The 24855-nt window shown below is 51.9% G+C and overlaps 1 protein-coding gene across 1 annotated transcript in view; it reads left to right on the top strand.

Moving 5' to 3' along the window:
* MYH9 (myosin heavy chain 9) overlaps positions 1-8944 on the top strand; it is a 93812-nt gene extending 84868 nt beyond the window's left edge. Inside the window, exons 32-41 of the mRNA XM_081250343.1 lie at positions 835-1047; positions 1203-1415; positions 1716-1877; positions 2944-3072; positions 4271-4359; positions 4449-4572; positions 4852-5060; positions 5703-5811; positions 5917-6089; positions 7391-8944. Coding sequence (XP_081106469.1) covers positions 835-1047; positions 1203-1415; positions 1716-1877; positions 2944-3072; positions 4271-4359; positions 4449-4572; positions 4852-5060; positions 5703-5811; positions 5917-6089; positions 7391-7508 — 1539 coding nt within the window. The 3' untranslated portion in view covers positions 7509-8944. The remainder of the gene's footprint in view (positions 1-834; positions 1048-1202; positions 1416-1715; positions 1878-2943; positions 3073-4270; positions 4360-4448; positions 4573-4851; positions 5061-5702; positions 5812-5916; positions 6090-7390) is intronic.
* Positions 8945-24855: the final 15911 nt, after the last annotated feature.

Below are 24855 nucleotides of genomic sequence, written 5' to 3' on the forward strand. Positions count from 1 at the left end.
TTCTTTAATTAGAATTTTTCTTTATACGTTCATAACTCTTGTTTACTCCAGGAGATCTGAGGCAGCTTACCGAGACGCAGACAGTGGGGTGGGATAGAAAAATGGAATAAAGCAGGGGTCAGCAAACTGGCCAAGGGCGCCCACTGCCTGTTGTGGACAGAGGTATTGAGCACAGCTGTCACTACAGCTGCTTTTGTGCTAACGTAGCAGTTTACGTAAAGTCTGAAGTCACACGTGCAAAGTCTAAAGCGTTTCCCATCTGGCCCATTTAAGAAATAAGCCCATGGAATAAAGAGGTGCTGAAGCCAAGGGAAGGGGAAGGGGGGAAAATAAGATGATACGGTCAGGGTGGGCCAGCGCAGGGAAAAGATGCGTCACATCCTTGGAGGAGGGCCACAAGGGATTCGCGCCTCCAAGCAGCCAGATTCACATTCTTTTCAAGGTAAACGCCAACCAGTCATTCAGGAAAACCAGGGGCTTTCCGGGTCCTGGGGGTGAAATATTTACTTCCTGTGGGCTTTCCTGGAAGGGACACTGAGTGTCATAAAGAACCTTGGTTACTAAGTGATAAAAGTTACACAGACTCTAATGGGTTGTGGCAGAGGCCATCTCCGCCTTCGTCTGCTCATGAGGACACACCGCACAGCACGTGTCACAGTCGGAAGCAGCCGGCTTGCTGCTCTCCTTGGTCCCCCTCCCCCCAGACCTGGCCCTTGGGACCCTCCTTCCCCAGGGAGTTCGGGCCCAGATGCTTTACCTGCCAGAGGCCAGCAGGCCCTGAGCTCTTTCTGAGAGCCGGTTGCTCGAGCCTCATGGTGCCCGCCTGTCTCCCAGCTCCTGGCCGAGGAGAAGACCATCTCCGCCAAGTACGCGGAGGAGCGCGACCGGGCGGAGGCCGAGGCCCGGGAGAAGGAGACCAAGGCACTGTCTCTGGCCCGGGCTCTGGAGGAGGCTGTGGAGCAGAAGGCAGAGCTGGAGCGGCTCAACAAGCAGTTCCGCGCGGAGATGGAGGACCTCATGAGCTCCAAGGACGACGTCGGCAAGAGCGTGAGTCCCCGAGCCCACGGCCGGCACTGGGGCGGGGGGTGGCGGGGGAGGGAGATGGCCTCAGGACGCGAAGGATTAGGGGCTCACGGACACTGAGGCTGGGGACCTGGGGGCCTCGCGCCCCTCTGCTCCTGACTGCGTCCCCTCGGCGGCAGGTCCACGAGCTGGAGAAGTCCAAGCGGGCCCTGGAGCAGCAGGTGGAGGAGATGAAGACCCAGCTCGAGGAGCTGGAGGACGAGCTGCAGGCCACCGAGGATGCCAAGCTGCGGCTGGAGGTGAACCTGCAGGCCATGAAGGCCCAGTTCGAGCGGGACCTGCAGGGCCGCGACGAGCAGAGTGAGGAGAAGAAGAAGCAGCTGGTCAGACAGGTGCGGACGGCCCTCCCGCTCCCCTGGGCAGAGGCGGGCAGGGAGCCCCGGGTTCTGGGGGCTCCTTTCTCCTTCCGCCGGGACTGTGGGAGTCCCCTGATTATGCCCTCCACGTCCTCACATTCCAGTCCTCTGCCTGGGGGTCAGTGACCCCCTCTACTAGGGTTTTATGGTCAGAAATCCTCCCTGTCCCTGGATGCCCCATGGACGCCACGGGACTGGACCAAGCCCACCTGGGCCGTGAGCTGAGGCAGGGTCTGTGGGTACGTCCGGCCTCCTGAGCCGTCGGCATCTCCCCAGGTGCGGGAGATGGAAGCTGAGCTGGAGGATGAGAAGAAGCAGCGCTCAATGGCTGTGGCTGCTCGGAAGAAGCTGGAGATGGACCTGAAGGACCTGGAGGCCCACATCGACTCGGCCAACAAGAACCGGGACGAAGCCATCAAACAGCTGAGGAAGCTGCAGGTGAGCTCAGGGTGGACCAAACCAGGTCCGGCTGCACGTGGCAGCGCTGGGCTCAGCACAGGGCTGGGACACTAGTGGGGTGGCCGATGAATGCTGGGAAGTGCCACCTTGCCCTCCCCGAGGAAGGTCTTGGGTGCCTTTAGCTCCATCTCACAGATGGAGACCCAGAAGCTGAGCAGAAACAAACTAGTCAGAAGCAAACTTGCAGTAAGATTGTTGTCTTTGAGTACCTTAAACAAAGAAACAAGCAAGTGTAAACCTAGAAATGCAACGGCGTTATAGTCACTTAGTGGCAGATTTCTTGAATAAACCAGACGTGACCCATCCCAGCCTTAACGGACAATGGTGGAAGGTTCCAAGCCGATGGTTCAGAGAAGCAGCCCAGAGCACAGAACACATACTTGGCCTCATCAGTAATGAAAGAATAATAAGTTTAAAAAACCAGCTCTGAGATGCCACATCATATCCAGCAAACCGGCAACGATAAGAACGAGTGTAAACGCTGGTGTTTGCGAGGTCGTAGGGCATAGGTGCTCTCATTGCGGTGGCCGCTCTACCTGGTGCCACTTGGCCGTGCCCAGCAAGGGTTGTATCCTTTGGCCTGGGGAATCCCAATTTGGGATTTATCTGCAAAAGGAAAAAAAACACAACTATTTCCCAAGATCTTCAGAGTTAAAATGAATCACCAGTGAACAAAGGACATATGACCGCGCCATGTTGCCGGGACTAACCTGGCAGGTGGCCGTTGACCTGGAGCAGTGGGGATGGCACCAGAGCGCGGGATCCAAATCAACAGGAGGTGGTAGAAAGTAAACAAAAACATAGCTGGACTAATACCCACCCAGGGACTAACGCTGCCGCAGGTGTGCTTTGTAAATCCTAACAGTTAAAAGCATGTAAAGATGGTATAGAATAAAGGGAAGCTTTGTCTTTACTCTTTTGGTTGAATGTGGCCGCAGGCTGAGGCCCAGCCGTCGGTCCCCGTTGGCGGGGCGTCCCTGTGTGGGGGTGTGGGCACACGGGAGTGGTGGGATGGTGGCACCAAGCCTCTCCTCCCTGCCCTCAGGCCCAGATGAAGGACTGCGTACGGGAGCTGGAGGACACCCGCGCCTCCCGCGAGGAGATCCTGGCGCAGGCCAAGGAGAACGAGAAGAAGCTGAAGAGCATGGAGGCCGAGATGATGCAGCTGCAGGAGGTGGGCCGGGCCGAAGCAGGGCGCTCGGGGCCTCCACCCACCTGCCGGGGCCACCCGGGCAGACCTGGAAGAACGGGCCAAGCTCCAGCAATGGGCCGGTGTGGTTCTTGCTTTCTGAAAGAAGTGCCCCTCGGGGTTTCATGAAGTAGCAAGGCTCCCTGGTGTATTAGAACGTGTGTGTGATCGTCACCTCCTGGGGTCGGCTCCCTCGCATGAATGCGTGACTTGCTGCCTGTGGAGGAGGGGTCCCTCCCAGAGGCTTACGGCGCCCTTGTCCCTCACACGAGGCAGGTTGTGAAAGCGTTCCCCAGGCTCTAGGCAGTCTTCTGCCTTGAGGATGCTGGCTACCCAGTTGCTCCTAGCTGGGCCAGGCATCCAGGCTCTCCTTGTCTACCCTGACCAGAGTGGCTGTACCCTCGTGCACACGTGGGTCTCTGGTGAGGCCGCCTCACCCTCAGGGTGAAGCCCTTGCCCCCGCCGGCTTTCAGAGCCCCGCACTGTGGCCTTAACTCACGTCTTTGTCCTGTCGCCCCTGCTTCCTGTCTGCCTGGAAGGTAGAAGGACCAGCATCCTGTCAGGCCAGGATGATTTCCTGTTTATTGCAACATCCCCGGCACCTGGCTTAGTTTTTATTTTATTTATTTATTTATCTTTATTTATTTTTGGCTGCGTTGGGTCTTTGTTGCTGTGCACAGGCTTTTCTCTAGTTGCGGCGAGCCGGGGCTACTCTTCGTTGTGGTGCGTGGGCTTCTCATTGCAGTGGCTTCTCGTTGCGGAGCACGGGCTCTAGGTGCACGGGCTTCAGTAGTTGCGGCGCGCGGGCTCAGTAGTTGCGGCGCGCGGGCTCTTGAATGTAGGCTCAGTACCTGTGGCGCATGGGCTTAGCTGCTCTGCGGCATGTGGGATCCTCCCGGACCAGGGCTCGAACCCGTGTCTCCTGCACTGGCAAGTGGATTCTTAACCACTGCGCCACCAGGGAAGCCCTGGCTTAATTCTTAGCGCTTAGATATGGGGGCTGTGTAATCATACAGTGCCTAAGCTGTGACCTCAGAGGGGCTCCAGGGAACAGGCTTCCTGGAGGAGGCAGGCCTGGGAAGGGGTTTGGGAAGAGGGGGCCAGGGGCTCAGAGTACCGGGAACAGAGGAGGGCTGTTGGCTGCGGGCGGCCCCGGCCGGTCACATTCCGGTTCCCGCGGCAGGAGCTGGCAGCTGCCGAGCGCGCCAAGCGCCAGGCCCAGCAGGAGCGGGACGAGCTGGCTGACGAGATGGCCAACAGCAGCGGCAAAGGGTGAGCCGGCGCGAGCGCGAGCGGGTGCGGGTGCGGGGCTCCCCGCTCTGGTTCGTCCCCTCTCACCTCCCCCCCTCCCCACTCCCCAGTGCCCTGGCGCTGGAGGAGAAGCGGCGCCTGGAGGCCCGCATCGCGCAGCTGGAGGAGGAGCTGGAGGAGGAGCAGTGCAGCACCGAGCTGGTGAACGACAGGCTGAAGAAGGCCAACCTGCAGGCGAGCGGCAGGGCCCCTCGGTGACGCGCGTGGGCCTCCCCAGCGGCAGAGGCAGAGGCGGCCGCCCCCTGACGCTTAGGGGATAACGTCCTGGTGCCTGCACTGGCTCCTTGGTTCCTCTCTCTCGGGTGCTGAGCTGCTTCTGGACCCTTCACGCTGGGCGGCTCCCTCTTGGGGGAAGGCCTAGTGATCAGGGGCCCTGCAGGGTCCAGCTGCCCCTCCTCTGCCCCCAGCTGGGATCCCCGCCTTCCCCAAGGTCACCAGCCCTTCTTCCCACAGATCGACCAGATCAACACCGATCTGAACCTGGAGCGCAGTCATGCCCAGAAGAACGAGAACGCGCGGCAGCAGCTGGAGCGCCAGAACAAGGAGCTCAAGGTCAAGCTGCAGGAGATGGAGGGCACTGTCAAGTCCAGGTACAAGGCCTCCATCACCGCCCTCGAGGCCAAGATCGCACAGCTGGAGGAGCAGCTGGACAACGAGACCAAGTGGGTGCCCCTCACCTGTTGCTGGCACCGTCTGCCGGCTCCTCTGTGTGCCCGTCCCTGAGACTGTTTCCCCCCATCCTGACGGGGCTCTCATCCCTTTCCTTGGGGCCTTTTGCTGGGGCTTTTGGAGTTTGAATAGGACCCACAGCCCACTTCTAAAGTTGGGGAGCCTGATGACTCTCTGAGGGCTGAATCAGAGAGGTGGGGCCCATCTGTGGGCTCAGCAAGACTGAGACTTCTTTGGGGGTAATGGGGGTCAATCTTCCTTTTTCCTAGCTTTTTCTTTGGCTGCACTGAGCAGCATGTGTGATCTTAGTTCCCTTGACCAGGGGTTGAACCCATGCCCCCTGCACTGGAAGCGCAGAGTCTTTAACCACTGGATCGCCAGGGAAGTCCTCTTTTTCGTAGCTTTATATGTGCTCTCTGACATGTGTCAGTTCCCTTCCCCTAACCTCAGTTTCCTTATCTGTGAAATGGGGCTAATCCCAGTGCCTTCATAAGAGTGTTCAGTGAAGATGGTCTACCCTAGCATCAGGGGAAGTACCAGTGAGGCCCAGGAATGGGTGGCCCGGCCTGTGGATTTGTCGGCCAGACCTTCTGAAAGAGGGTGCCCCCCTGAGCCTCTGTGTTCATGCCTTTCAGGGAGCGCCAGGCGGCTTGCAAGCAGGTGCGTCGGGCCGAGAAGAAGCTGAAGGATGTGTTGCTGCAGGTGGATGATGAGCGGAGAAACGCCGAGCAGTACAAGGACCAGGTGTGTTGGCGGCGGAGCAGGGCCCTGCCCCTTGGCGGCTGAGGGCGGGGTGGGCCACAGGCATGTGGGGTCGTGACCGGGGCCCCTGGCCACGCGTCTCCGCAGGCGGACAAGGCGTCCACCCGCCTGAAGCAGCTCAAGCGGCAGCTGGAGGAGGCCGAGGAAGAGGCCCAGCGAGCTAACGCCTCCCGCCGGAAACTGCAGCGCGAGCTGGAGGATGCCACGGAGACCGCGGATGCCATGAACCGCGAGGTCAGCTCCCTCAAGAACAAGCTCAGGTGAGCCCCGCCGGCCCCACCCGCCCCTTCGCAGGACCCTTTCTCCTTCAAAAAGTTAGTTTGTCCTGAAGAGCAGAATTTGGAAAATGAGGCTCTTATAAACTCGGTCACCTTTCTCAGCTAGATGTCAGTGAGCAAGGTGCTTAATGATGCCGAGAAAGTGCTGTTCAGAGAGCCCTTCCTCGTTCTCCTTGCCTACTGGGCTGTAGCCCGGCCTTTTTTTTTTTTTTAATTTACTTACTTACTTATTTATTTATTTATTTATTTATTTATGGCTGTGCCGGGTCTTTGTTGCTGCACGTGGGCTTTCTCTAGTTATGGTGCGTGGGCTTTTCATTGCGGTGGCTTCTCTTGTTGTAGAGCACAGCTCTAGGCTTATGGGCTCAATAGTTGTGGCACATGGGCTCAGTAGTTGTGGCACACGGGCTTAGTTGCTCCACGGCATGTGGGATCTTCCCGGACCAGGGATTGAACCCGTGTCCCCTACATTGGCAGGTGATTCTCAACCACTGTGCCACCAGGGGAGTCCTAGCCCGGCCTTTTAAATAAACTCTCCAGGTGATTTCTTCCCCTCCTGCCTGAAGAGTCTGTTCCTGTCGCAGCGCTAAACCTGATGAGAATGTTTTCAGGTTTTGTCAACCAGAAGTTGCTGGAGGCAACCTGGCCGGTCCCTGGCACAGCTTTAGGCACTGGGTGAATACGGGCATCTTCTAACTCTGAACCAATGGAAAGGGCTGCTTGGCGATTCTCAAGGAGTGTCGCATTCAGGCAGCATGCAATGGTCGAGGCAGGGGGTCTTTTTGGTCAAGATGCTCACTGCTCACCTCCTTTCCCAGTGATCGTTGTTTTAAAGCATAAAAGCAACAAGAGCAGACAGTCTAGTCGGTGTGTGATATCGATTTCCTTAGCTGGGACCCGAAGGAGACGCCTGTCTTTGTGCGCTGTACACAGTCACTGTGTGTCTCTTGGTTTCACCCTTTTGGTACTCAGTGTGGTCAGAGGGTGGCATTTTGCAGAGGCAGCTTCATCTGCTCTTGTGCCTCCCTCCTTTGAATCAGCCCCCATTACCTGATGGGTTTTTACTAGTGTTTTGGGTGGAAGTGGGAAGCTTCAGGCTGGAGGGGGGCAGGAGGGGACAGCCCTCCTGTCCCCGCTGGAGGCTGTGTCCCCGGAGGCCCCCCAGCCGTTGCTTCTCCCCATGGGATGTCAGGAGCTAGTGTCCTTCTAAAGGTCACTTTGAAACACATGAGCTGTACTGCGGCCACCTGGCCAGCCCCACTGACCGCTGCCTCTGCCCCCAGGCGTGGAGACCTGCCGTTTGTCGTGCCCCGCCGAATGGCCCGGAAAGGTGCTGGCGACTGCTCAGATGAGGAGGTGGACGGCAAAGCCGACGCGGCTGAGGCCAAAGCTGCCGAGTAACAGCCTCTTCTCCTCCTGCTGCCCGAGACGGACGACAGCACCGACTCCGCTTCCCCTTCCCAGCCCCTGCAGCACCCCTCCTCCCTCCTGGGACTGCTGTGACCGTGACCCCACCTCATCCCCACAGGCCAGGGGACCTCAGGCCTCACCTCCCCGCCCATCCCCCCAGGCCTCCTTGAAGGGCTTCCGGCTTCCTCTGCTGCAGCCTGCTCCCCTCCCACCTTCCCCCCACCCCGCCCCCCGGAATCTAATACCAAAGAGTCAGGGTCCTGGGCCCTGGCCCGGGAACAGAGAGACCAGCAGTATCCCCCCACCCCCTTTCCTTGCCGAAAAGCACAAGATGGTGAGGTGAGGAGGGCAGGCCTCCGGGGATGGGCAAGAGAGTTTTTTACGAATCTATTTTTCTTCAGACTAAGGAGTTTTGCTAGCCCGACGCCCCAGAAGAGTTGTCACCTTCCCCCGCCTCCGCCACCCTCTCCCTTCTTTGCTGTTGGCAATCACACGCGGTGACCTCACACCCTCTGCCCCAGTGGCCCCCCACTCCCGTGGGCTCTGGGTGGTCTGGCATGAGCAGGCCCAGGGGGTCCACTTCTGTGCAGGGCACGGGAAGCTGGCGCGGGGAGGGAGGGGCGTTCCTCCCCACCCCTGTCGGGCGGCACCACTGTCACCTTCCTGATTCTGAAATGTCTCAAGTGCAATGATGACCCCTTTCCCTCCTTTGCCGAGGGCAGCCCGCCCCTGCTGCAGCAGGGCTTCTGGGCTGAGAAGACAGGGCCCAGGGGCCAAGCTGGAGAGGCCAGCAGTGGCCTCTCCCAACACTCTTGGGGACCAAATATATTTAATGGTTAAGGGACTTGTCCCGAGCCTGACAGCCAGAGCAGTGGAAAGGGCCAGGTGATCTCGAACCTACTCCAGGACTGGGGCCCGAGGGTAGTTGACCTGCACCGTTGACTCAGTATAATTCAAGACTCTGCCATCTGCACAGATACTTTTAAAAGAAAAAAAAAGTTGTCTTTTCTCCCTCTAACTGTAATAAATGATAAAATTCCAAGTCTTTATCACTGCCTTTCCTTTGGAACCACGTCTAGAAGAGAGTAGCTTGTCCTACACTGGTCTACACTGGTGGCTGAATTTCCCTGTATTCCTAACTGTTTTGTATATGCTGCATCTAGACTTACTTATGGCAAAGAAGGCATTTTTTTTTTTAAGGAAACAAACTCAAGAAATCATGAAGATATATAAAAGCTACATATGCCTAAAAAGCTCTGAATTCAGGTCCCAGTTGCTGTCACAAAGGAGTGAACAGAACTCCCACCCCTGCCCTTTTTTTATATAATGAAAGTGCCTTAGCATGGTTGCAGCCGTCACCACTACAGTGAGCTGGTTTACAGATGTTTTCCACTAAGCATCACAATAAAGAGTACCTTGTGCTATGAGCCATGTGTCTGGGGGTGTCTCTGCGCCGGAGCAGGTGGCCTAGAAGGGACTGTACTTGGGCCACCTGGAAGGGACTGTGCTTTGCTTCTGCAGTAGGCACCTACTTTGTGCAATTTCTGGAAGCTTCCAGGAATGCAGCACGACTGGGGCACAGGCTCCAGTAGGGAGTGACAGTCATGCAGAAAGGCAGGCTGGCCAGATCCAAGGATGCTAAGAGTGTCTCATAAATCTTGATTCCTTTCAGTTACTGAGTACCTACTATGTGATTGACACTGAGCTGGCCTGGGGGATAGAGATACAAGGCCCAGGCGCTAACTTCCAGAAGCTTTCTTAGTCGTCAGACAATGCAAAGCCTACCCTATGGAGATTCATCCCAGGTGCCACAGAAGGGGAACGAGGGAGTCGGTGCCGAGGCCTGTGGGTACTGGGGCAGGGCTTCTTCACAGGACCGTCAGAGCCTTTGTTCCTGCCTTCTTCATTCTTTGAACAAAGGCTGAGCATAGTCCAGGCCCCTTGCCAGGTGCTGGGAGTGCGAGGGCAGGGGAGACAGATGTCCCTGCAGTTGCAGGCAGGAAAAGGCTCTCCTTAGAGAAGGGGTTTGGTGCCCACTTGATTCAAGGTGTGGACTCAGGCAGCAGGTCTGCATGCGGGCCCTCGGGGCCACTGTGAGGCTGGCCTGATTGCTAAGGAGAGCTGCAGGCTCCTAGACAGGGCACCCACCAGGCCTCCAGCAGCCGACCCGTCCAGCCTCCGAGCAGGTGCAGTTTTGGGCCCTGGGAAGGAGCTGCAGGAGGTGATGGGAGAGGCGGGTGGGCGCCAGCGCTGGAGCCTGGGGTGCTGCTTCCTGTCAGGAGGGCCACACTCCCTTAGAGGCTCTGGGTGGGGGTTCTTCCTCGCCTCTCCCAGCTTGGGTGTCTTCAGCCTTCCTTGGCTTGTGGCTGCATCACTCCAACCTCTGCCTCCGTCTTTTCGTGGCCTTCTCCCCCTACTCTGTTGTCTCTCTGTGTGTCTCTTATAAGGATGCTAGTTGTTGGATTTAGTGCCCACTTAGGTAATCATTGTTGATCTCAAGATGTTTAACTTCTTTGATTTTCAAACACCCTTTCCCACATAAGGTCACATTCACAGGTTACAGATTAGGTCACGGACATACATGTTTTTTTGGGGGGAGCATCCATTTAACCCACTACAGGACCCAACAAATATATCAGTTCTCCCCCTGCTTAAGGTCCTCTGGCTTGACTGTTCACCTTGTGCCGGGGAAGTACTGGACCAGGTGCCAACCTCTGCCCACCAAGGGGGTGCAGTCACCAGGGTTGCCTGACCACCCACCATGCATGAGCATGAGAGCCCAGGGGCTACTGATTCCAAAGTCCCCTGTGGAAGGGAGGGGGTCTTTGCTCCGTGTCCAGCTGTTCACGTGCTCTCTGTGGAGGCTAAAGCTTGCTAATGCCCCTCGTCCTCCCAGCCTCTCATTACTCTTGGTCCTCCCTCCACACTGCTGGCCCCTGAGGTGGGCTGTTCACCCTGGTCCCAGCGTGTGCTCACCTCTTCACTTGCGTCCACTGTGTTGTCAACTTTCCCACTGGTCTTTGACTGGTAGCATTAGAGACCTCCTCATCCCTAATTCTGACCAGTTGCTTATTTTTCCAAACAATTCCAAATCTTCAACCCAGACTATGGTTATGAACACAAAAGCTGGCTTCTGCACATGGCCGGCAAGTGTCTGGCACAGTGGTTCTGTGCTGAGAACGTTAATCCAATGTGGTCGGTGCCGGGTCACTGCACAGGGCCATCTATGGGCAAGTGAAACTAGACTAATCACAAAAGAAGAGGGTAGAACTTATCACCTAGATTCCATCTTATTTTCCCTGGGGACCCCAGTGGGCTTTGCCAGTGACACCACTGTGACTTTTGGTATTGGAAGAGTCAGGGGTTTTTTGGGGTTTTTTTTGTTTTTTTTGCGGTACGTGGGCCTCTCACTGTTGTGGCCTCTCCCGTTGTGGAGCACAGGCTCCGGACGCGCAGGTTCAGCGGCCATGGCTCACGGGCCCAGCCACTCCGCGGCATGTGGGATCTTCCCGACCGGGGCACGAACCCGCGTCCCCCGCATCGGCAGGCGGACTCTCAACCGCTGCGCCACCAGGGAAGCCCGGAAGAGTCAGTTTTTAAAAATTAGTTTATCAGTTAAATCTTGATTACTAATGGAAATGAAAGGGCGGGCATATGGATAATTAAAAATCGATGAACCGATGGAAGGGAGACAAGGTGGTGAAATAGAACGACCTTGAGCTCACTTCCCCTCGTGAGCACACCAAATATCACAACTAACTACTGAACAACTATCAATAAAAAAGACTGGAATCTACCAAAAAAAGATATTATACATCCAAAGACATAAAGGAGAAACCACAATGAGACAGTAGAAGGGTTGCACTTGAGATATAATCAAACCCCATCTCACCCGGGTGCGTGACTCACAAACTGGAGAATAATTATATTGCAGAGGTTCTCCCACAGGAGCGAGAGCTCTGAGCCGCATGCCAGGCTCCCCAGCGTAGGGACCTGTCATCGGGAGGAGGAGCCCCTAGATAGTTTGGCTTTGAAGGCCAGTGGGGCTTGATGCAGGAGCTCCACAGGACTGAGGGAAACAGCCTCCACTCTTGGAGGGTGCCCACAAGGTCTGGAATGCACTGGGACTCAAGGCAAAGACAGTGACTCCATAGGAGCCTGGGCCAGACCTACCTGCTGGTCTTGGAGGGTCTCCTGGGGAGGCGGGGGCAGCTGTGGTTCTCTCTGGGGTCATAAAATCTGGTGGCGGACATAGCAGGGAGTGTTCACCTACTTGAACTCTGGCTGGAGGCAGACATCTTGGGTCCTTGGCCCCGAGACCTGGCCTCACCCCAGTGCTGGGACGCCTTAAGCCAAACAGCAAATAGAGCATGAATACAGAGCCACCTTGTCTTTAGACGGGCTACCTAAGGAATTCCTGAGCCCACAGCCATCTCTAGACACACCCCTTGATACAGCCCTGCTCACCAGAGGGCCAAGACCCAGCTCCACTCACCAGTGGGCAGGTACCAACCCCTCCCACCAGGAAGCCTGCACAAGGATCTAGACCATCCTCACCCACCCGGGGGCAGACACCAGAAGCAAGAAACTACAATCCTGCAGCCTGTGGAACTGAGTGCACATACATACTCGGAACCTACCCTAGGACCAGCTGGTTCTTGGCCCTTGGGTGATGAGAGGGGAGTATACTGCTGGGACACAGAGGGCATCCCCTATAGAGGGCCACTTCTCCAAGGTCAAGAAACGTAACTCACCCACTACATACATAAAAATACAAACAGAAATTTAAACAAAATGAGACAGCAAAGAAATATGTTCCACATGAAGGAACAAGATAAAATCCCAGAAGAAGAACTAAGTGACATGGAGATAGGCAACCTACCCGAGAAAGAGTTCAGAGTGATGATTGTGAAGATGATCCAAGAACTTGGGAAAAGAATGAACGAACAGAGTGAGAAGTTACAAGAAATTTTTAGGGAAGATAAAGAAAAACCAAACAGAGTTGAAGAATACAATAACTGAAATGAAAAATATACTAGAAGGAATCAATAGCAGAATAAAGGAGGCAAAAGAATGAATCGGTAATCTGGAAGACAGAGTGGTAGAAATCACTGCTGTGGAACAAAATAAAGAAAAAAGAATGAAAAGAAATGAGGACAGTTTAAGAGACCTCTGGGACAATGTCAGATGCACCAACATTTGCATTAGAGGGGTCCCAGAAGGAGAAGAGGGAGAAAGGGCCTCAGAAAATATTTGACGAGATAATAGCTGAAAACTTCCCTAACATGGGAAAGAAAAGAGTCACCCAAGTTCAGGAAGTGCATAGAGTCCCATACAGGATTAAGCCAAGGAGGAACACGCTGAGACATGTAGTAATCAAATTGACAAAAATGAAAGACAAAGAGAAAATATTAAAAGCAACAAGGGAAAAGCAACAAATAATATACAAGGGAATCCTCATAAGACTATCAGCTGATTTTTCAGCAGAAATTCTGCAGGCCAGATGGGAGTGGCACAATATATTTAAAGTGATGAAAGGGAAAAACCTACAACCAAGAATACTCTTCCTAGCACCTAGCAAGACTCTCGTTTGGATTTGATGGAGAAATAAAAAGCTTTACAGACAAGAAAAAGCTAAAAGAATTCAGCACCAACAATCCATCTTTACAACAAATGCTAAAGGAACTTTTCTAACGGAAGAGAAAAGGCCACAACTAGAAACAAGAAAATTATGAATGGAAAATCTCACCAGTAAAGGCAAACATATATTAAAGGTAGGAAATCATTCACATACAAATATGATATCAAAGCCAGTAATCGTGATAGGAGGAGAGTACAAATGCAGGATATTTAAAATGCATTTGAAATTAAGAGATCAGCAACTTAAAATGATTTTATGCTATACCAAAACCTCGGGGTAACAACAAACCAAAAATCTATAATAGATATACACACAAAAAAGGAATCCAAACACAACACTAAAGATAGTTATCAAATCATAAGAGAACGAAAGAGGAAAGAGGAAAAGAAAGACCAATAAAAACAAATCCAAAACAATTAACAAAATGGCAATAAGAACATACATATTGATAATTACCTTAAATGTAAACAGATTAATTGCTCCAACCAATAGACACAGACTGGCTGAATGGATACAAAAACAAGACCCATATATATGCTGTCTACAAGAGACCCACTTCAGATCTAGAGACATACAGACTGAAAGTGAGGGGATGGAAAAAGGTATTCCATGAAAATGGAAATCAAAAGAAAGCTGGAGTAGCAATACTTATATCAGACAAAATAGACTTTATTTTATTTTTTTTAATTTTATTTATTTATTTATTGGCTGTGTCGGGTTTTAGTTGTGGCACACGGGATCTTCATTGCAGCATGTGGGATCTCTCGTTGTGGTGCATGAGCTCTTTGTTGTGGCACACAGGCTTCTCTCTAGTTGTGGCATGTGGGCTTAGTTGCACAGCAGCATGTGGGATCTTAGTTTCTCAACCAGGGATCGAACCCACGTCCCCTGCATTGGAAGGCAGATACTTAACCACTGGACCACCAGGGAAGTCCCAAAATAGACTTTAAAATAAAGACTGTTAAGGCTTCCCTGGTGGCACAGTGGTTGAGAGTCCGCCTGCCGATGCAGGGGATGCAGGTTCGTGCCCCGGTCCGGGAGGATCCCACATGCTGCGGAGCGGCTGGGCCCGTGAGCCATGGCCGCTGGGCCTGTGCGTCTGGAGCCTGTACTCTGCAACGGGAGAGGCCACAGCAGTGAGAGGCCCGTGTACAGAAAAAATAATAATAATAAAAAAAATAAAATAAAATAAAGACTGTTACAAGAGACAAAGAAGGACACTACATATGATCAAGGGATCAATGCAAGAAGAAGATATAACAATGGTAAATTTATACGCACCCAAGAAGGAGCACCTCAATACGTAAGGCAAATGTTATCAGACATAAAAGGAGACATTGACGGTAACACAGTAATAGTGGGGGACTTTGACACCCCAGTTACACCAATGGACAGATCATCCATTGACAGAAAATTAATAAGGAAACACAGGCCTTAAACGACACATTAGACCAGACGGACTTAACTGATATTTATAGAGCATTCCATCTGAAAGCAGCAGAATACACATTCTTTTCAGGTGTTCATGCAACTTTCTCCAGGATAGATCACATGCTGGGTCACAAAGCAAGCCTTGGTAAATTTAAGAAAACTGAAATCATATCAAGTATCTTTTCCAATCACAATGCTGTGATATTAGAAATCAACTACAAGAAATAAACTGCAAAAACACAAACATCTGGAAGCTAAACAATATGCTATAAAACAACCAATGGATCATTGAGGAAATCAAAGAGGAAATCAAAAAATACCTAGAGACAAATGAAAGTGAAAACACGATGATCCAAAACCTAAGGACACATCACATCATAGGCAACAAGAAGGTGTGAGAATATAGCTTGCAGACTCTCAGGGGGATATTGCCCCTGTCTCCCCTTCCCACCTCCCCACCCCCAGCAATTGTCTAGATATAATTGACATTTGTGAGTTGGAAGGTTTTCTTTTTACTCCTGGCATGCCACTTAAAATGTCACAGCAAAAAGTCCTCAGAGGGAAGTTTATATACAAATTTACCTCAGGAAACAAGAGAAGTCTCAAATAAATAACCTTACACCTAAAGCAGCTACAGAGAGAAGAACAAACAAAACTCAAAAGTTAGTAAAAGGAAAGAAATCATAAAGATCAGAGCAGAAATAAATGAAATAGATACTAAAAAAACAACAGAAAAGTTCAGTGAAGCTGGTTCTTGGAAAAGATAAACAAAATTGATAAACCTTTATGTATAATATTTATAATATTTATAATTTATTTATAATAAACCTTTATTTTAGCCAGACTCATCAAGAAAAAAAGGGAAATCAATCAAATTAAATCAAAATCAAATTAATAAAGTCAGAAATCAAAAAGGAGAAGTTACAACCAACACCACAGAAATACAAAGGACCATAAGAGACTACTACAAGCAACTCTATGCCAATAAAATGGACAACCAAGAAGAAATGGACAAATTCTTAGAAAGGTATAATCTCCCAAGACTGAACTGGGAAGAAATAGAAAATATGAACAGATCAATTACAAGAACTGAAATTGAATCACTAATTTTAAAATTCCCAACAAACAAAAGTCCAGGACCAGATGGCTTCACAGGTAAATTCTACCAAACGTTTAGAGGCACCATAACACCTATCCTTCTGAAACTATTCCAAAAAATTGCAGAGGAAGGAACACTTCCAAACTCACTTTATGAGGCTACCATCATCCTGATACCAAAACCAGACAAAGATAGCACCAAAAAAGAAAATTACAGGTCAATATCACTGATGAACATAGATGCAAAAATCCTAAACAAAAGACTAGCAAACCAAATCCAATGATACATTAGAAGGATCATGCACCATGATCAAGTGACATTTATCCCAGGCATGCAAGGATTTTTCAATATCTTCAAATCAATCAGTGTGCTATACCACATCAACAAATTGAAGAATAAAAACCATATGATCATCTCAATAGATGCAGGAGAAGCTTTTGATAAAATTCAACATCCATTTATGATAAAAACTCTTCAGAAAGTGGGCATAGAGGGAAGCTACCTCAACATAATAAAGGCCATATATGACAAACCCACAGCTAACATCATACTCAATGGTAAAAAGCTGAAAGCATTTCCTCTAAGATCCAGTCTTAAATGTAAGACCGATACTAGAAAAGTTCTAGATGAAAACATAGGCAGAACAACTCAGACATAAATTGCAGCAATATTTTTTGGTTCTGTCTCCTAGAGTTAAGGAAATAAAAGCGAAAAATAAACAAATGGGACATAATTAAACTTAAAAGATTTTGCACAGCAAAGGAAACCATAAATAAAAGAAAAAGACAACCTACAGAATGGGAGAAAATATTTGCAAACGATGGGACCAACAGGGGATTAATTTCCAAAATGTACAAGCAGCTAATACAACTCAATATAAAAAAAAAAACAAAGAACACAATCAAAAAATGGGCAGAGGATCTAGACATTTCTCCAGAGAAGAAATACAGATGGCCAACAGGCACATGAAAAGATGCTCAACATCACTAATTATCAGAGAAATCAAATCAAAACTACAATGAGGGGCTTCCCTGGTGGCGCAGTGGTTGAGAGTCTGCCTGCCGATGCAGGGGACGCGGGTTCGTGCCCCGGTCCGGGAGGATCCCACATGCCGCGGAGCGGCTGGGCCCGTGAGCCATGGCTGCTGAGCCTGCGCGTCCGGAGCCTGTGCCCCACAACGGGAGAGGCCACAACAGTGAGAGGCCCGCGTACCGCAAAAAAAAAAAAAAAAAACTACAATGAGGTATCACCTCACATCAGTCAGAATGTCTATCATCAAAAAATCTACAAATAATAAATGCTGGAGGGGGCGTGCAGGTAAAAGAACCCTCCTACACAGTTGGTAGAAATGTAAATTGGTACAGCCACTATGGAGAACAATATGGAGGTTCCTTAAAAAAATAAAAATAGAGCTACCATATGATCCTGCAATACCCCTCCTGGGCATATATCTGGAGAAAACTCTAATTTGAAAAGATACACGCACCCCAGTGTTCATTGCAGCACTATTTACAACAGCCAAGACATGGAAGCAACCTATATGTCCATCGACAGATGAATGGATAAAGATGTGGTATTTATATATGCAATGGAGTATTACTCAGCCATGAAAAAGAATGAAATAATGCCATTTACATTATTTCATGGATGGACCTAGAGATTATCATACTAAGTGAAGTAAGCCAGACAGAGAAAGAGAAATACCATAGGATATCACTTATGTGTGGAATCTAAAAAAAAAAAGAGAGAGAGAGATACAAATGAACTTATCTACAAACCAGAAAGAGACTCACAGACACAGAAAACAAATTTATGGTTACCAAAGGAGGAGGGGTGTGGAGGGATAAATTAGGAGTTTGGGATTAGCAGATACACACTACTATACATAAAAGACATAAACAACAAGGTCTTACTGTATAGCACAGGGAACTATATTCAATATCTTGTAATAAACTATAATAGAAAAGAAAAAAAAAGAATTTCTGGATGTGCTTGGGGGAGGGTGGGCAGGGGCTTTCCCAAGAGTCTGTTACAAGTCAGGGTCCCAGAGGGACTCTTCCCCATGGCTTGTGAGGAGCTGACCACTTGCCCCCCGGGTCCAGCCAGCTTCCTCCAAATTCTACGGCTGGGCCGTTACCCATCAGGCCATCAGTGGCCATGACGGTGATGTTTATTGGTCAATTCGATGTGGTGCTGGCCCCAGGCCTGAAGCCTCACAGCACAGACACAAAGAAAACCCAAAAGAAAATCTGCGAGGTGTGGGAAATTCAAGTGTCTCCTCGGGGCCTCGTCTGCCTGGTCTCTGGAGGTTTCTGCCTGGCGGCTGGTCTCTGTCTAAGCCTCTGTGTCCTTTGCTCGCACCTCTTTCTACTTCGTCTCTAACGTGCCTTCCCTCTCCTGTTTCTCTGACACTTTTCTCCCGCCTCTTCCTCTCTGCATCTCATGCGCTCCAACCTTCTGTCACCCTCTGTCTCTGGTTCTCGCCTCTGCCTCTTTTCCTCTTTCTCTCCCAGCCCCCTCTGCCTCCCTTCCCCTTTGCCCTGTCCTTCCTCTTCTCCATGCCTGCCTTCCTCTCTCTCCCCTTCTCCTCTTCCTCCCTCCTTCCTCCCCCATCCCTGCCCCCTCTCCCCAGGAGCTCCTGTGCAGAGACCCAGCCGGCCTCTCTGAGAGACAAGGCTCCCCAGGGGCCCAGCAGGAAGTGCAGTTTCCCCTCTGACCCTGTCAGCTGGCCTGGGGGGATGCAGCATGCCTCCCACCCGCTCCACTCAGGCAGCCTGTGCAGGCTCCCGGGGCTCAGGAGGGAGGATCTCACTTTTGAGGGGCTCTGAGGACAGCCTTTCCCAGGAGGGCGGAGAGCAGGGAGCTGGGCTGGGGCCGGGGGAGGAGGGGAGGAGAACCCCAAGTTCACTGAGCACCTCCTGGGTGTTGGCACTGCATCAGGGCCTGGGGGCGGGGGGAGCATCAATGGCTACAGTCCCTTTCCAGGAAGACAGAAGGACCCATAAGGACAAGGAACTGGGGGGCGGGGTGGCACGAACCAGAGCCTGGGGGCAAAGAGCGGTCTCTGCAGAGCTGGGGCTTCCGGGCCAGCCAGGGGGAGAAGAACCACCCGCACGGATTTGCACCGCTCTTAATATATTTTTACATCCTCTGGATGACCCTTAGGAGAGGCGGTGTGGTGGTTAGAAAACGTCCAGGGGTCAGAGTCAGAGGTCTGGCTTCCGATTCAATTTTCACCTTGCTGCCTGCATGACCTTGGACATGTCCCATGACCTCTCCCAGCCTGTTTCTTCATGTATGAAGTAGGTGCAAAAGACCTGCTCACTGCAGTGTTACAGAGCAGATGGGGGGATTAAAGGAGGGGTTATTGGAGAGAGCTCAGAGCCCTGACCCTTGGACCTCGGCCCCATAGCCACCTCTTCTTTGCCTCCTGGGTACCCTCTGTCCAACTGTGGTGACAGGGACGTGAACTCCCTGCAAAATGTCAAGTTTGTATTTAGTGTCTTTTATAGGCTCTGCTCTGCACCTGCCCCCCTCCCTGATCTCCTAGTTTCATAGAGATATTTTTTTTAAATGTATTTTATTGAAGTACAGTGATTTACAATGTTGTGTTAATTTCTGCTGTACAGCAAAGTGACTGTTTTATATACGTAGATATTCATACCTATATTCTTTTTCATACTCTTTTCCATTATGGTTTATCACAGGATAGTGAACACAGTTCTCTGTGCTGTACAGTAGGACCTTGTTCTTTATCCATTCTCTGTATCACAGTTTGCATCTGCTAATCCCAACCTCCCACTCCATCCCTCCCCCACCCCACCCCACCTCCCCCTCCCCTTGACAACCACAAGTCTGTTCTCATAGAGATCTTTTGTAGAGGAGTGGTCCCAGCACAAGCAGCATCAGGACCACCTGGGAACTTGTTAGGGCACTTAGTTAGTTAGTTAGGCCCCTCCCCAGACTAACTAAAGCAGAAACTCTGGGGTGGGGACCCTAGGTTCTAAGGAGCCCTCCAGGGGCTTCCAATGTTCAGTCAATTTGAGAACCCTGGGATGGAGCATCTTCTCGAGGACCCCCACCTGCAAGGTAGATACGGTAATAGTATCGCCGTGGCACAGGTGAGGTTGTGAGGCTCAGGGAGGTGACTGGCTCACCTAAGGCCACGCAGGTAAGAGGTGGTTGAGCTCAGGTTGGAACCCGAGAAAAGTCAGTGCTCTTTCCACATCGCCCTGCACCTCGCCCCCCTAGACACTTCCCTTCATGGTGCCACCTGGACACAACGCCCAGGGCACAGGTGTTTCCAGGGAAGTTCCACCCAGCCACTCCCAGGGCACAGCCCTGCCCAGGGACCTCTCCCTCTTCACCTGCCATGTGTCATTTGGTGCAGGGCCCTGCATTGGGCTCCAGTCTCAGGGTCTGATAACTAATTTACACTCAAGTAGAAATGGCTGATAATGCCTTCAGGGGTGCCTGCTGCTTTTTAGGGGCTGTTCGTAGTAACCAGGAAGAAAGAGAGCTCACGGCCGGTTCCAGGCTCCTTGTCAGGAACGTGTGTGTGTTTTGGTGGGAGGGCTGTGGACCTCCAAGCACAGGCAGAATGGTGTCCTGGAAACAGCACAGGCCCTGCCACAGCTGGGTCATCCCTGCCTAGGAGCCTGGGGCAAGCCACTTCATTTCCCTAAACCTTCATTTGCTTACCTGTAAACAGGCCGGATTCCTATCTGGTTCCCTTAGGAGGGTCCATGAGATAGCCTTTATCAGGTGGCCCTCCCCTCCCCTGATTGCCCTGGCAGGCTGCTGTGAGCAGAGTCCAACCAGGGCAGAGTCACCTGAGGTTATAAAGTAGGCAGATCCCTTCCTGGGACAGCATTTAGTGCCACCTATCTGTGCCACCTGCCAAAGGACTGCCCAGGGTCTCAGTGCCTGGTAATCCCTGCCTCTGGAAGCCTTCCCTGATGCCGGCCTGAGCTCCCAGCCCGATGGGAAGCAGTGGGACTGTGTAGAGAGCCCTGGGCTGGGAGTCAGGGGCCCATGGTGTGGTCCGGGCTTTGCTGCCGACTCTCTGTGTGACCTGGACAATTCCCTGTCCCTCTCTGGGCCTGAAACCTCTCCTGAAAAATGAGTGAGATGTAAGTGATGGGGAATGAGTAGGCTAGTTACACAGGTAGTTGTAGAAGTCCCACTAGGGGATCATAGATAGAGAGGGAAACCTAGAGAACTTTGGGAGACCACTGTAAGTTAATGATCACTCAAGAAAGCTATGGGAATGTCGTGGAAAGAACCAGGCTTGGGGCTTCCCTGGTGGCGCAGTGGTTGAGAGTCCGCCTGCCGATGCAGGGGACACGGGTTCGTGCCTCGGTCCGGGAGGATCCCACATGCCGCGGAGCAGCTAGGCCCGTGAGCCATGGCCGCTGAGCCTGCGCCTCCGGAGCCTGTGCTCCGCAACGGGAGAGGCCACAGCAGTGAGAGGCCCGCGTACCGCAAAAAAAAAAAAAAAAAAAAAAAAGAACCAGGCTTGCTTAACTATAAAGCCATAAATAAAAGCACGAGGCCCCAGGTCATTAAGTGAAAGAAAAAAATGAGGCCTGCATTCCTCTGGTTCAGAGTACCTGGTTCCTCAGAGTTCAGCAAGATAAGGATCCTTAGGACCAAGAAGGGGAATTTAAGGGAAAGGTGACATTCCAAAGTAGGAGACCCTCATTAAATGGAAACCTGAGATGATTCAACATATTTTAGTATATGTTACCACCCTTCTGCTGATCTGAATAAGCGCTATGACAGTCATAGTTTGACCTTATACGGTCAAACATTCTCCTGCCCCATACAAAAGAGGAGCGAGTGATGTAAGCCTGACGTCTACTGGAAGAATGAGGAAGAAGGCAGTCTTCTCCCCCTCCCCCTCTTTCCTTTGATTATAAAAATGTAGCCCGCTTAATCCACGGGCAGAGCCGCCTTGCCTGCCCCCTCGCCTCTCTCACAAGCGCCCTATATTAATAAACTTACTTCTTGTCTATCACTTTGACTCGCTGAATTCCTCCTGCACTGAGACACAAAGAACCTGAGCCTCAGGAAGTCCAGAAAGCAGGAGAGTGATTCTAATTAAAAGACCGTGGGTTGAAGTCCCAATCTGGGTTCGAGGGGCACCGTGAAAAGTCTCCCACTCTCCCGTTCCTGCCATCCAGGCCCCCTCCACAGAAGCAGCCCGTGTTTCCAGTTGCTTCTACGGACATCCTTCCTCTCCTTTTCTCCAGGGATGCATGTTACCCCACAATGTCCTTTACTTTGCTTTTTCCCTTAACATGTCTTTGCAAGCATTTCATATTAGCACATAAAGAGCCATTTTAACCTGCTGAATCTAGCCTCCTCACACTATTACGGTAACTCCTTATAATCAAGTCCTTGGGGGCTTCACGAATTGGGCACGTGATCCTGGTGGGCATCCATTCCCAGGCCTGATTCTGAACTGGACCCTGCATGCACCAGGCTTTGGGCACAGCAAAGGACTTCTATCTCCAGGCCTCAGTTACCAAAATAAGAAGTGAAAGGTTCTTAGAGTCGTCCTGTCTACCTCCCTTGTATGAGGCTCAGAGAGGGAAATGACTCACGCAAGATCACACAGCAAGTCAGGGCAGAGCTGGGGCTGGGCCCTGGGTCTCCTGTCTCCCTACCAGTCTTTTTCTCACTCTTCTCAGTAGGGTAATCATGGGGATCAACAGCAGCTATTCTAAATCTGAGCTTCTGTGCACAGGAACAGACAGGAAGCCAGAAACAAAGGGCTTCTAGTTCTCTGAGGGGAGGAGGACCCACAGAATGCCTGGGAGCTCCCTGGCTAGCGTATTTGGTGCTACATATGACCCGCCCAGAAGATCTGACTAATGGTAATAATAATAATGGCAGCTACCACTGTCAGATGCTTATACTGTTGGGTGCTTTACACGACTTGTCCCTTTTGAGCCTCACAAGGGCCCTGCAAGAAGAGTGTCATCAGGCCCATTTCCCCTGCTGGATAGTGAGGCGCAGAAAAGGTAAGTAATTTCATCATTTGCCAACATCCCCCAACCATGAAGGGGCAGCGCTGGGATTTTAACCCGGGTATATTTCACTCAAACTTTCTGCTGGGATTACTAACACTTATCCATATATTTGTGCCATTTTTCAGATGAGAAAACTGAATGCTTGTGACAAACCCTCTCCCTGAGACTACTTTAGGTGTACAAGGGCCCAAAGCAGGAACAAACGTCCGGTCCCTGTGGCCCAAGAGATGAAAGTCAAACCCTCACGGGTTCCTCCCTTGACCTTTGATGCTCATCGTGACCCTGCCTCAGCCCACTTGTCCCAGCTCAGCTCCTGATGTTCTGGCCGCCACCCTAACAGGCCACCCCCTCTCCTTGCCTCCACACTTCCCCGCTGGGACACTTTGGGTCAAGTGGAAAAAGTCAGGTAGAAGAACTAGGTCCAAATACCCGTTCTGTTACCTGCTGTGTGACCTTGGGCAAGTCACTTCACCCCTCTGAGTCTCCCTTTCCTCCCCTGTAAAGTGAAGAAAGGTCTAAAGCCTAAGTCTCAGCCTAGCGCCTGCCGGCCACACTATAGACTAATTAATGTGCGGTATTTGAAGGAAGGAAGGAAGGAAGAGGGGTATTTATTGTGCCCCCAACGTGACACTGAGGGAGACACTGGGGATAGTGTGGTGAACACGCTGCTTTGCTGGAGGTTTTTCTCGAATGGGCTGCGGATGTGGTTAATGGCAGCAGGCGGTGAAGTAACTGGGGCTTTGTAACCGTGGGCAGGATTCCACCCCCACCCCCACCCCGCCAGCGGAGCCGATGACCTTGGGCCAGGAGTGAGGGTGGGGGATTACCCTAATGTGACAGCAGAGGAAAGGAGACCCTCCCAATCCGCCCTCCCCCACCTCCCACCCCATCCACTCAGCCGCAAGTGGTGGGAGCCTGAATTCTCCTTTTACAGGCCACCCTGGCTCTCCCTTGCGTCCCTAGCACTTAGCAGTTGGGGGAGGCGAGGCCGGGGGCCCTCAGAGAAGGCCGGTGAAAGGAGAGGCCTTCACAGGCCTCAGTCTGCAGCGAGGCCCAGCCCAGCGGCCCTTGGCAGTGCCCCAGCCTCAGGTGTGCCCCTCGGCAGGGAGGGCCTGGCTGGGCCTCTCTCCTGTCACTCTCTGCAGGATGAAGGGCAGAGCAAACGCGCCCCAGTCTCGCTGGTCCCGCCTGGACTCTCCACCTGCCAGCAGCACCTGATGTAAAAGGAGCGGGAGGGAGCGGGGAGGGGAGGAAGGAGGGGGCCGCGGCTCAAGGACTAACCAGAGGTCCCCTCGACAATCAATCACTTCGGGTCTCCACTGTTTTCTTCAGAAACCTTGGGAATTTTGCTCCACTCCCTGGTGCATCAGTGTTGGTTTTCCTAGAACCCGATTCCTTCCCCTCCTGCCACGAAGGGTGGGAATAAACCTGACTGCACAGAGGGTCCCATTCCTTTGTAGCTGTGGCATCCCTCACGCCCTGGCACAGCCCCTGTCCCCACAGACACCCTCCTCCCTCCATACAAGCCAGCCTTTCCTTCCTCTCTTCCCAGATCTTACCCCGCACCGCGTCACCAAAGTCCTCTGAACCCCGACCTCCACTGTGCATCACGATCATTTGTTTCTCTGGCTGCCTCGGCCTCCACAGTGGCCTCCCTCGAGGGCGGGGCCGCAGACTGCCTCCCTTTGTGCCCCCGGCCCTCAGCACAGGCCTAGCGCTTAGGTGGACCATGCGGGGGAGAAATGAGAGAATAAACGAATGAATGAATGAACGGGAAGGGTGGTGGCCTCTCGGGGGCTGTGGTCGGCCTCCCAGAGGTGTTCGCATCCTAATCCAGGAAACCTGCAAATATGCTGCCTTATAAGGCAAAAGGAACCTTGCGGGTGTGTTTAAGTTAAAGATGCAGCGATGGGAAGAAATTCCGCTGCGGACCACAGCTTCAGCCTGGGCGTGAACGTTCAGCCGCCCTTCCTGATGGCCTGCCTTGCAGACTTCAGATCAGTCTGGACCGCTCCCACAGCTGCAGGAGCCAGGTCCTTACCATCAGCCCATTCATCACTCAGCACTGCCCACTGAAAAAGAGCACACCCTGAAAGGTGAGAATTATGTTATATTCGGTGACCTTACTGA

Source organism: Mesoplodon bidens, assembly GCF_964165515.1.
Source record: "Mesoplodon bidens genome assembly, chromosome: 11".
NCBI classification, from domain to species: Eukaryota; Metazoa; Chordata; class Mammalia; order Artiodactyla; family Ziphiidae; genus Mesoplodon; species Mesoplodon bidens.